A 12,117-nucleotide genomic window follows, 5' to 3' on the forward strand; every position below is an offset into this window, starting at 1 on the left:
GGAGTTGAGTCTTCAAAAATATTCTTAAATATTTATGATATATCAAAATAAACTTCCTTTACAACAAGGAATAAATCAACTTATGAGTCTAAAAGTTAGAAGACAGAATTCGAAGTCCACAGTTCCACTGAGCTGTCAAAACAACATAAGGCATTTTCCTACTAAAGACAAAAATAAAGCAATGGTACAATAACTTGGTGTGGAATTAATATTAACTCATGGAGGAGTAGAAGCTTAAACAACAGGGAGGTGGTATTAAACAAACAGCACTTTATCTCATGTATATGCATAATAGCTTAAGAAAGGAACAGCATAAATCACTGAATAATGCTAGCAATTTAACCTCAAGACCTCAATAAGTAGCATCTAGCAGAGCGTCTTGCCCAAGCAGGGCATTTAACAAATGTTTGTTGAATGATATGTTGAGATTCTTCAACTGAAGACTCTGCCAAATGATTCTAGACTACCAATTCAATTCAGTTCAACAAACACTGCCTATTATGTCTACTAAGTTACACTGGATTCTCTACCTTTCTGGTACTGCAAGGTGAAGTAATGTGTCCTCCTACGCTACAAAAATCAGAAAACTCTCCCTCTACCACCAGAAGATAAAGTGGATAAATTCTCCTACCGTCACAAACTTTTTTGACAGATCTGAGTACTGAAGTAATTATGCTAGCATGTGGTGGGTGTGAAGAAGCTGCAATATGTAACTACTAAAGAACATGAGTAAAAGACATCTTCAAGGAATAGAAAGATAAGCAGGTCAACTGTTAAGGGCCAGATATGACAGATGGACAGTCAGGGTATGTGCCAGTGATACCCTCTTAATGGATGGGCCCTTCCAAGGGGGACTTGTAGTAGGATATAAGTAAGGGTCAGACAAAATAGGTAGACAAGTATGGGCTTTGATCTGCATCACTGGAGGAAACTTTTAAGTAAGAACACATCCATCTGAGTATTTAAATATGCTAGACAGCACTAATCAATAGAAGCCACTCCTCTGGCAAAGACTCAGTGGGCCAGAAGAGTCAAGCTGCTCTCATCTTAATATTGCTGTTCTCCAGCCACTGTTCTACCACCATTTCTTAAGAACCTCTTCTTTCTTAGTCTACACTGCTTCATTCTAATCCCCACAGTCTATCAACTTCTATGACACTATTCTCCTTCCTTGATTCACAATCCTGACTCTCAATCTTTCCATCTCTTGTCTTGCCAGAGTCACACAACTAACAAGTGTTTGAAGTACAATTCAAACCTAGTCTAGTGAACTTTCCACCACACTGGGCTACCAAACAACTTAGATTTAAGAAAGATATGTACATAAGATAGAAGCAAAGGAAAGCAACAGAAAATGAATACAAAAGTCTGGTACAATTCTGAAAGAATAGTGTCAGCAGTGCTAAAGTTTAGAATGACCCAAAGCTAGCAAGGAAATAGGACAATTAAAAGACTTGGAGTTTGCCCGGGGGGGGGGGGGGCGCAACAGTGTTTTGTTGTTGCTTTTTTTACTCCATGGCAGGAAGGATCAGATTGGACAGCAATTTGGGGTGGACAAAGCAATGCTGACTGACAATGGACTTCTCTGCCAAAGAGAATAACCTCTGGACCAAAAGGAGAATCAGAAAAGACAAACTCAGAGTTGAAACCCAAGACAAATAAAAACATAGCAAGGAGAGATGAATTCAAGTCATCTGGCTCAGATAAATGACACCCTCGAGGACTGAAGAGCTGGAAAATGTAACTGCTAAGCTAAGATCCAATCACGGAGCAACAGTGGAGAGAAAAGAGTGGTATCACAAGTCTGAAAAAGGGAATGCATTGTCCCGAGTTTCAAAAGGGGGAAAAACAGCCTGCAAACAATAGGTGGATAGCCTTAAATCTTATTTCTGTGAAATTCCAAAACAAGATATGGAAAAGGACAAGGGATAGAACAGGAAACTGCAATTACAAAGAACCAGTATGGCTTCATCAAGTACAGTTCACGCCAAATTAATTTTATTTCCTTTTCTGATGATTACGAAACTGATAGATTCATGGGAATGCTGTAGCTAGAGGTCCACCCATTTCAGCAAAGTGTCCGCTAAAGTATTTCATTAATTCCTTATAGAATAATGAATAAGAGTTAGACAATAGCACAAGTAGATTGATTTGAAAGTAGTCAAATACACAGATCCCCTACATGTACTCTTCAACCCATCCTACTATCCCCCTTCTGTCCTCTCTAGCATTGTCCCTTCAATCAAACCCTCTATTTCCAACCTCTAACCTCTCCCAATCTCCTCATACCTTCCCTACTGCCTTCAAACATATTTAAGCCTCCCTCATCCTTAAAAAATCATCCCTGGACTCCACCATACTCTCAAGCTCTTGTCCTATACCTCTCTTCTTTCTCAGTCAAACTCCTAGAAAAAGCTGTCTGTGGTTGTTGTTTCACTTCTTTTCCTCTCAGTAGTCTCTTATCCACTTTTTACAATCTGGCTTCCAATCTTATCACTCAGCTGAAACTGATCATCCCAAAGCTATCAATGATCTCTTAACTGTCAAATGTTGAGGACTTTTGTCATCCCTCATTTTTCTTGACTTCTGCTACATCTGACACTGTTGACCACTCACTCCTCTGGGTTTTCATGACACCCATAAGACCACAGCACCATATATCTAAAGCTGAAAGGAACCTCAGAACCCACCTAGTCCAATCCCTCATTTTTTACAGATGAAGAAACTGAGACATAGGAAGGTTAACTACTCACTTGGATGGTCCCCACCCAGTCTAACAAGTCATCTCAATTTCCTTTGCTGGTTCAATATACCCAACTGTGGATGAATATGAAGGCTCTTTCCTACTCCAGCCACACTCCCATCTTCTCTCTCAAACTCAACCACTTCTCTCTATTCAAGCCCTCCATACCTCTTGCCTGGATTATTGCAAAGGCCTAATTGATCCCCCTGCCTCCAGTTTCTCCCTATGTCAATCCATCCTCCATACAGGTACCAAAGTGATTTTCCTCAAATGTAGATCTTTTTTTTAAAATTTTATTAGTTTATTTTGATTTATCAACAATCACTTCCATATGCTTTTGAGTTGAAAACTTTTCTCCCCCTTCCTCCCTCCACCCTCCCCAAGATGGCACACAATCTGATATAGGCTTTACATTTACATACCCATTAAACATATTTTCACATTAGTGAAGTTGTAAGTAAAAATAAAACCAACAGGAGGAACCATCAGAAAGATGAAACAAAACTCAATAGAAGGTAAAAATAAGTGATAGCAATTCAACTTCCATAGTTCTTTCTTTGGATGTGGACAGCATTTTCCATCACGAGGCCTCTGGAGATGTCTAAGATCCTCATAATGCTGAGAAGGGCTCAGTTTAACAATCTTAGTCATTGCATAACATGGCTGTTATTGTGTACAAAGTCCTCTTGGTTCTGCTCACTTCACTCAGCATCAGACCACATAAGTCTTTCCAGGTTTTTCTGAAGTCAGCCTGCTCATCATTTCTTATAGCACAATAGTATTCCATTATATTCATATACCACAACTTGCTCAGCCATTCCTCAACTGATGGGCATCCTCTCAATTTCCAATTCTTTGCCACCACAAAAAGAGCTGCTATGAATATTTTTGTACATGTGGGTCCTTTTCCCATTTGTTTGATCTCTTTGGGATACAGCCCTAGAAGTGCTATTGCTGGATCAAAGGGTATGCACATTTTTGCAACCCTTTAGGCATAGCTCCAAATTGTTCTCCAAAATGGTTGGATCATTTCACAACTCCACCAACAATGTATTAGTGTTCCAATTTTCCCACATTTTCTCCAACATTTATCATTTTCCTGTTGGCCAATATGATAGGTGTGATGTGGTACCTCAGAGCTGTCCTCAAATGCAGATCTAACTATGCCTTTCAATAAACTCCAGCTTTCCGTATTAACTCTAGGATCAAATATAAATTCCTGTATTTGGCCTTTAAAGTCCTTCCCAATCTGGCACCAGCCTATCTTTATAGTCTCAGTCTACATTACTCTTCTTCTCACACTCTAATGCCCAAACTGGCTTGTTCGCTACTTTTCACATTAGCTCTTCCTTACATGTGAGGGTCACTCTAGCCTCATTTCAGCCACTTATCTTTATATTCAGCTCAAACACTACTAACTACCTAGAAGCCTTTCCTAATCCACTCAATTGATCTGCAGCTTCCCTCTCTACCATCTATTTAACCTGTACAAACCTACATACATTGTCTTCCAGAGAGCCTGCAAACTCCTTCAGAGTTGACACTTTTTCATTTTTTCTTTGTGTACCCAGTGCCTAGCACATAGTAGGCACTTAAGAAATGTTTTTTGATTGATTATAAGAAATGATGACTAAATGGGTGAGTCACAATAGCTTTTAATTTTTAGTACATCTCGTGTATACATGCCCTTCTCTCCTCTGACACTGCCCCCCACCCTGGTACAACAGGCCCTCATTACCCTATACCTGGACTACTGCAAAAACCTGCTGGTTGGTTGCTTTGCTCAAATCTCTCCCCATTCCAATTCATCCTCCCAACAGGTGTCAAATTGATCTTCCTAAAATGAAGGTCTGACCATACTGCACATCGCCCATTGAATAAACTGGAGCGGCTCCCTATTGCCTGCAAGTTCAAACATAAAATCTTCCGTTTCATTTTTAAAGTCCTTCATAACCTTGGCCCTTTCCAGTCTTCTTATACTTTAACCCTATCCCCACATACTCTACAATCTAATCGAGTAACCTGGCTTCCTTGCTGTGCCTCATAAATGACTCTCCAGAGTGTTTTCACTGGCTGTCCTCCTGAATGAACAGCCCTCTCCCTCCACATCTCCACTTCCTATTCCTTGGCATTATCCAACATCAAAATCCCACCTTCTGAAAGAAAGCCTCCTTAACCTTTAATGCCTTCCCTCTGAAACTACTCCCAATTTATCCTGCATATATCCTGTACGTACACAGTTTGTATATTGTCTGCTGCATTAGAATGTGAGCTCCTTGAGAATTCGCTTTTCTTTGTTTCACCAGCACTTAGCACAGTGCCTGGTATAGAGTAGGCATTTAACAAACACTACCTGACTGGATTAAATCTTTCTTCTATGTGTGCAGATTAACGAATTAATGGGGGGGGGGGTTTAAAAAAAACATTGTGTTAAGCACTGAAGAGAAAAATAAAATGGCAAGACAGTCCTTCCTCTCAACAAGCTCACATTCTAACATGGAGACAACACACCTAGCTGCCCCACACCAAACTTCTAAGAAGACTATTGTCCACAAAAAGAGGTCAAAATCATAGCCTGAAAAATCCAGAGGGGCAGCTAGGTGGGCAGTGGATAGAGCACCAGCCCTGGATTCAGGAGGACCTGAGCTCAAATGCGGCCTCAGGCACAGAACACTTACTAGCTGTGTGACCCTGGGCAAATCACTTAACCCCACTGCCTGATTAAAAAAAAAAATTCTGGAATGCCAGGAATCAGATTAAAATGTAATTGGGAAATATTTAATAAAATAAAATGCACTGGAACATTACTTTAATTTGTAATTTTCTACATCAATAAGCCTGCAGAGATCTGTCTCTATTTGAGTTTGAATCACTGGTCCACACTCACTGTATGCACTACCTTATCACCCACTCCTTCATTTCTTGCAATCTGTAATCAGTTCTCATCACTACTAAAATACTCTTCCAAAGGTCACAAGGAGCCTCCAACTTTCCAAATACAAATGCCTTTATTCTCAATACTCATACTCCTTGAATTCTCTGAAGTCTCAGAAACTAATGATTAGCCCTGTTAGTCATTAAAACTTTTCTTCTCTGACACAGCCTGGTCAATTCTCCTGCCTATAAGAATGATTGTTCTGGATCTCCTCAGGCTCTCTTTGTCCCTCCTACCCCTTCTCCCCCAGGTAATTCTTTTTGTTCTTGGCTATCAGCTTAAACCAGGGATGGGGAACCTGTGGTCCTGAGGCCACATATGGCCCCCTAGGTCCTCAAGTACAGCCCTTTGACTCAGTCCAAGTTTTACAGAACAAATCCTTTTATTAGGGAGATTTGTTCTATAAAACTTGGACTCAGTCAAAAGGCCACACTCAAGGACCTAGAAGGCACATGTGGCCTCAGGGCCACAGGTTCCCCACCCCTGGCTTAAACCATTTTACCTTCATGTAGAGGATTCCTAAAACATTATCCCTACCTCCCACCTCTTTCCTGCACACCAGTCTCACAACTGCTAGCAAACAGCTCCACCCTATTTCTTCAAAAACCTTAAACTCAAAGCTTTGTGACCCTGGCCAAGTCACCTACCTCAATAGGCTTCTTTCATCACAGGTAAAATGAGGCAGTTGGTTCATTTCTACTCTGAATATATGATCTTCTGAAAATCCAATCTTCGCTCTAAAACTTGATTCTCCTCCCGATCCTTTTTTAAATTGGGGCTTTCCCACCATATCAAGCATTTTTTCTCCCTCTCCTCCCACCCAAAAAAAGGAGAGAAACCCTTGCAACCAATATGTATAGTCAAGCAAAACAAATTTCCATATTAGAGACACTTAGGTGGCACAGTGGATAGAGCACTAAGCCTGGAGTCAAGAAGACCTGAGGTCAAATTCAGCCTCCGACACTAGCTGTGTAACCCTGGGCAAGTTATTTAACCTCTGTTTGCCTCCATTTCCTCAAATGTAAAATGTAAAAATGTAATAGAAGCACCTATCCTTAGAGTTAACTGTGAATACCAAGTGAGATAATACTTGTAAAGTGCTTAGGACAGTGTCTGGCACATAGTAGGCATGTAATAGTATTTTTTTTTTGTCAAGGCAATCAGGTCACAGAGCTAGTAAGTGTCAAGTATCTGAGGCCATATTTGAACTCAGGTCCTCCGGATTTCCAGGGCCGATGCTGTACCCATTGCGCCACCTAGCTGCCCGATAGCAGGCATGTAAATAGTAGCTATATAAATGCTGCTTCTCTTCGCACCCCTTTGCACTTCCCTTCCATATTAGCTACGTCCAAAATACTGTTTCATTATGCATACTAGAGTTCATTATTATCTCTGTTAGGAAGTATTCTTCATGGGTCTGAGCTGATCAGCATCAAGTCTTACAAAACTGTTCATTTTAAAAATGCTGCCGTTCAGTATAATTTGTTCTCCTGCTTCCACTGACTTTAGTTCATAAATGTCTTCCCAGATTTTTCTGAAACCCTCTTTCATCATTTCTTGGAGTTCCTAGGAAACAACAATATTCTATTACACACATGTACCATAATTTATTTAATCATTTGATGGTCAGCCCTTAGTTTCCACTTCTTTGCTACAGTGCTTAGCACACAGCTGTCATTTTGGAAGAAGACCAATGACATAAGGTAATATCTTGACTTGCTCCTGAATTGGACTTAAGGGAAGCAGAATTGCACAAAGCTGTCAGCCTCCCCTTCTCTTCTGGTGTCATCAAAGTCCTGGGGCCAGACAAAGTCAAGACCACAATCAACGGCCCAGGATACAGTGGATGACTTTGGCATTTCTGATGTCTGACAATGCTCTAAGAACTCCAGTGTGCTGCAGCCATCGTGAGCCATCAAAACAAATTGTTCTCATCTGCCCTTTCTGCCAGGGAAAGTCTTCACATGCTTGGGGTGGACATCCCCCTAATTCACCAACTGGTTTGAGGCCTGTCACTTAACCTCAACCTGGTTTAGCCTAATTTTACAGGGTGTGGCCACTGTTCATGCTACAGCTTCTTGGAGCACAAGTGAGGACTAGGTGACAGGTAGACACCAAAGGTGGACGAGCTGCCCTGAAAAGGGCTCAGCAAGGCCTCACACCAGAGGTACTAGTTCTCTCTGAACACTCCATATACCCTAGTACATAGTAAGAGCTTATTTCCTTCTTCACCCCTTTTCCTCTTTGACTCCTTTTTATTAATAATAACATCCCTATCTTTCCAGGCTGTAAATCTCAAAATCATCTTTGCCTCTTCCATTTTCCTAAGCCCCCACATCCCATCCATTGACAAGTCACATCAACCCAATTTTCCTTACTATCTCTTTTCTATCCATCCTCTACTCTAATACCATGACCACCAATCTAGTCTTGACTCATTACTTCTTGCCTAGATTATTGCAATGGTGTGCTGAACATTTATTTCTACAACAATTTAAGATATACAAAGAGAGGCAACACAGTTGGATAAAAATCCTCATAGTCAGAAAAGGCTGGGTTCAAGTCTTGACTCTCACATATACTAGTTGTTTGACCCAGAGTCCAGCATTCTACCTGTTACACTACACTGCCTCTCTACATGATGTTAGAAATTAGAACTCCATTTTAGCAAAAGTCAGAGATATCACAAGATCAGGTCATTTGTTCAACAAACATATGTTAAGCACCATGATTAATAAAGGTATTTTTGTTGTTCAGTTGAGTCTGAACTATAAGTGACTGATTTGGGGTTTTCTTGACAAAGGTACCGCTTTGCCACTTCCTTCTTCAGCTCATTTTACAGATGAGGAAACTGAGGCAAAGGTTAAGTGACTTGCCCATAGTCACATAGGTGCCACCTAGCTGCCCCTAATAAAGGTATTAGCCTTATGCTAATATATGTGGCTCTACTATATTACTGTTCTCAATTTTTATAAAGAATAATAGCTTTATAATAAAAATAAGCACACATATCGCAGAATGAACATAAAGAATACATTCCACCATTTCCCAATGTAATACAACCAACTCAATTTTTAGGATGTCATTCTTATGATTATAAATGAGCCAGCTTATGAATCTAAAATTTCCAAGAATATTTCCCCAAATTCAGCTTTCTTAAGGGCATGAGTGGCAACATGTGTTTCCATTATCCCAGGCAGGAGTAAAATACATTTCTCAGAAGTATCTGACTCTATAATTTCATGTTTTAAAAGTCTGATTCAAAAATACTGAAAGGAAATTCTAGCAAAATGGAATACCAAGTTCTATTTTATATAGTTTACAAAACTGAACAGCTAGCTAGTCAATAACTGTTTCAAACACATCCTCAAACCACTAAAGCTTTGAAAAAATGAACTGCTTTGCATTTTAATAGGAAATGCAATTAGAGATTATTTCTCACTATTCAGAATTTATTTCATTTACTGTCAGCACGGTTCAAGAGAGAAAATTTTTTCACAATTGTATAGAAGTACAAAGTACTTTTTCAATTACAGGGGAAATTGCAAATTGTATAGCAGTACAAAGTAATTTTTCAATTACAGAAGAAATTGTAATCAAAACCAGAATTCTGTTCCTAGCTGACTGAAAAACTCGTTCAATAGGTGAAATTTCAACAGGTTATTTTGGGGAGAGAATGGAGAAGTTATAAGTTTCTAATATATTCCTTACAAAAATCCTTTTAAGAAAAACTTTAAACGTGGGCCAAAGTACTTTTTATTACCTTTCCTTCTGAAAAAAATTTAGCAAGGAAAGCAATCATCTGTGCCCCAGAGGGCTATGTTTGTTATTACCGGCTTACCTCTCTCGTAAATTGTCTGGCTTGCTAATCAAAGCGCCATTCGTATGGGGGGGGGGGGAATGTATATAATTTAAAAACTGGAATGAAAGCAAGCTAATAACGCAAGAAGTGGGAAGAAGAGGGCATGGTTTTGTCCACAACACAAGAAAAGCCAGATCGTACTGAACTTCCTCCCAGTAAGGGTACACAAACTCCAACCACTTGTTCCACCGTAGAAACCTCTGTGATTAAGGAGAAAGGAGGATACGATCGGCCCTGTGATTAGGTGAACTCCACTCACCACGTACCGAGAGCCCAGGAAAGCTGCACAGGTGGGACAATAAAAAAGGGGAGGGGCCCGGCTCGCTCTCCGCCTACAGCACACCGGAGAAGGCCCCCAGGCGCACCTTGGCCACTCACCCCACTACCCCGCGTGGCGTGGGCCGGCAGAGAGGAGGGGCTGGAGGGCTACCTCGGGGAGCTCGGCTGACCTGCGCCCCACCCACCCCGACACACAGTGGGCGCCTATTTCCCGCGGGCGGCTGGCTACCCGCACAGCCCGGGAGCCGGCGGCCGCCGCAGCGCAGTGCTAGCCCGGAGCCGAGGAGAAGGAAAAAATGGGCGTGTAGAGCGGGCCTCGGAACAAAGGCGCGCGCCCACTCCACTCTGTCCTACCTGGCCTGGGGTGGGGGTTCGGGGGCCCCGGGGCCGGTCCAGGCGCAGCGCCACCTCCCCTTCCCTGGGGAGGAAGGTGGGGAGCCTCCCGCCCACACAAACACCTCTCCTTCGGGACAATAGGGTCCCGCCCCTCCCCTCCGAAGGCAGCCCCGAGATACAAAGGAAGCCGAGGCGCTGGCTGCCCCTGGCCCGCCCCAAGGGGGGGAAAGGGGAGAAAAGGACTGGGGGGGGGGGAAGAGGAGGTTAAGGGAAGAGGGGAGGGGGAGCAAAAGAGGAGGGGACAAGGGGCGGGGGGGAAGGGAAGGAGGAGGGAGGAGACTAAAGGAAAAGGGGACAAGGAGAAAAAGGGGAGGCAAGAGGAAGAGGGAGGGGCAGGGGCGGGGGGCAAGGAGAGGAGGGGGCGAGGGAAAAAGGAAGAGGAGGGGGCTGAGGGAAGAGAGGAGAGGGAGCAAAAGGAGAGAACGGGGAGAAGGCGGTCGAAGGAGGGGGGGCGAGGGGAGGAGGAAGAGGAGACAAGGGGAGCAAAAGAGGGGGCAAGGAGACAAGAGAGGATGGGTGAAGGGGGAGCAAGGGGAGGGGCTCACCCCCCAAGATGGGGGCCTGGAAAGGAGGGGAGGGGCCCCACTCTAGCCGAAACCGTGGTCGGGGGCCACAAGGCGCCCCCGCCCCCCTCGACGCCCCAGCGGGCGGAGAGCGCGGGGCCCGGAGGGGGGCTCAGCGGAGGGGCTTGCACACAAAGAGAACGGGACCCTCCCCGCCCCGAAGCCCCCGCCGCCCCCACGGTCGCACGGGACCCAGTGGGGGGCTTCCCCCTCACCCGCTCACGGTCCGATCCAGCCCGGCCTCGGGCGGAGGGGAGGGCGGGGAGGGGGCGCGCCCCTCGGCAGCTCGGCTCGCCCCGCACTCACCCACAGCTCCGTGCCCCAGCTCATGGCGGAACTCGAGGCGCCTCGGGCGGGCGGTCGGTCGGTCTGTCTGTCCGTCTGTCTGTCTCTCCACCCGCTCGCTCGCGGTCCCGTCGGTAAGCCCTTCCCTCCGGCTCGAGGCTGCCGCCGCCGGGCTCCCCAGTGAGTGAGCGAGTGAGAGCGAGCCCAGACTGGAGGAGCCGCCGCGTCCCCGCCTCCCGGAGTTCTGGGAGGGGGAGAGCGAAGGGAGGAGGAATGGAGCGGGAGCGCCGCGGTGCACGCCGGGATCGGGGAGGACCCGCGCCGCCCCGCAGCGCCGCGTCGGACCCGGAGCCCAGGGCTCCCGGCGGACTGCCGCGCTCTCCGGGGACTGGGAAGCGTCCTCGGGGAGGCGGGAGGGAGGAAAGGAAAAAATACACTTCTCCCCTACCCAACCCTAGGTCTCGGGCTCCGAACCGGCGGCTGAGCAGCGCACACCCTTCACACCTCCCTTCTCCTCCGGGAAAAGCGTAGGCTGCGAGCCTCGGAGTAATCGTCCCGGTGTTCTGCGTGTGCGCTGTTTGCATGGCTTCTTTTCGCATATTTTAAAAGCCCCGGCTCGGGAGAAGCCCGCAATTCCGGCGCTGGAAAAGACGGGCCATCCCTCCCTCTATACCCTTCGAGGCTTGGCTCTAGTGAAGAGGGAACCCTCCACCGCCCGAGGCTCCACTCTGGACAACTCTTGTTTTTTTAGGAGGTTTTCCCCACCTTCAAGCCTAAATTTTCATCTTTGCAAATTCGATCCAAAAATTCATACTTATACCCTGTATGGCTTGGCAAACCTAATCCCATTTCCATACAATAGCTGTCTTCCAATACTTGGAAACAGTATGAAGAGCATGTCCTCCCTTGTTTTCCACGGGATAGTAAGCTGGAGGTCCCCCTCATACCTTCTACTCCTAGGATCGTCAAAAGTCCTATTTATGGAGGGCTTTTTGGTTTATTACAGATAATGAGACTGAGGCTCAGAAATAGTAGGTGACTTGGCCTTGGTCAC

The 12,117-nt window shown here is 44.9% G+C and overlaps 1 protein-coding gene across 3 annotated transcripts in view; it reads right to left on the reverse strand.

The window, feature by feature from the left end:
* FNBP1L (formin binding protein 1 like) overlaps positions 1-11,456 on the reverse strand; it is a 112,337-nt gene extending 100,881 nt beyond the window's left edge. Inside the window, exon 1 of one of the 3 annotated variants that reach the window (XM_020971984.1) lies at positions 11,085-11,456. In XM_020971984.1, coding sequence (XP_020827643.1) covers positions 11,085-11,108 — 24 coding nt within the window. In that variant the 5' untranslated portion in view covers positions 11,109-11,456. The remainder of the gene's footprint in view (positions 1-11,084) is intronic. The other 2 variants (XM_078155012.1, XM_020971983.2) reach the window with 2 other exon arrangements.
* Positions 11,457-12,117: the final 661 nt, after the last annotated feature.

This window comes from Phascolarctos cinereus, unplaced genomic scaffold, assembly GCF_003287225.1.
Source record: "Phascolarctos cinereus isolate Bilbo 61053 unplaced genomic scaffold, phaCin_HiC Scaffold_5;HRSCAF=322, whole genome shotgun sequence".
Classification (NCBI taxonomy): Eukaryota; Metazoa; Chordata; class Mammalia; order Diprotodontia; family Phascolarctidae; genus Phascolarctos; species Phascolarctos cinereus.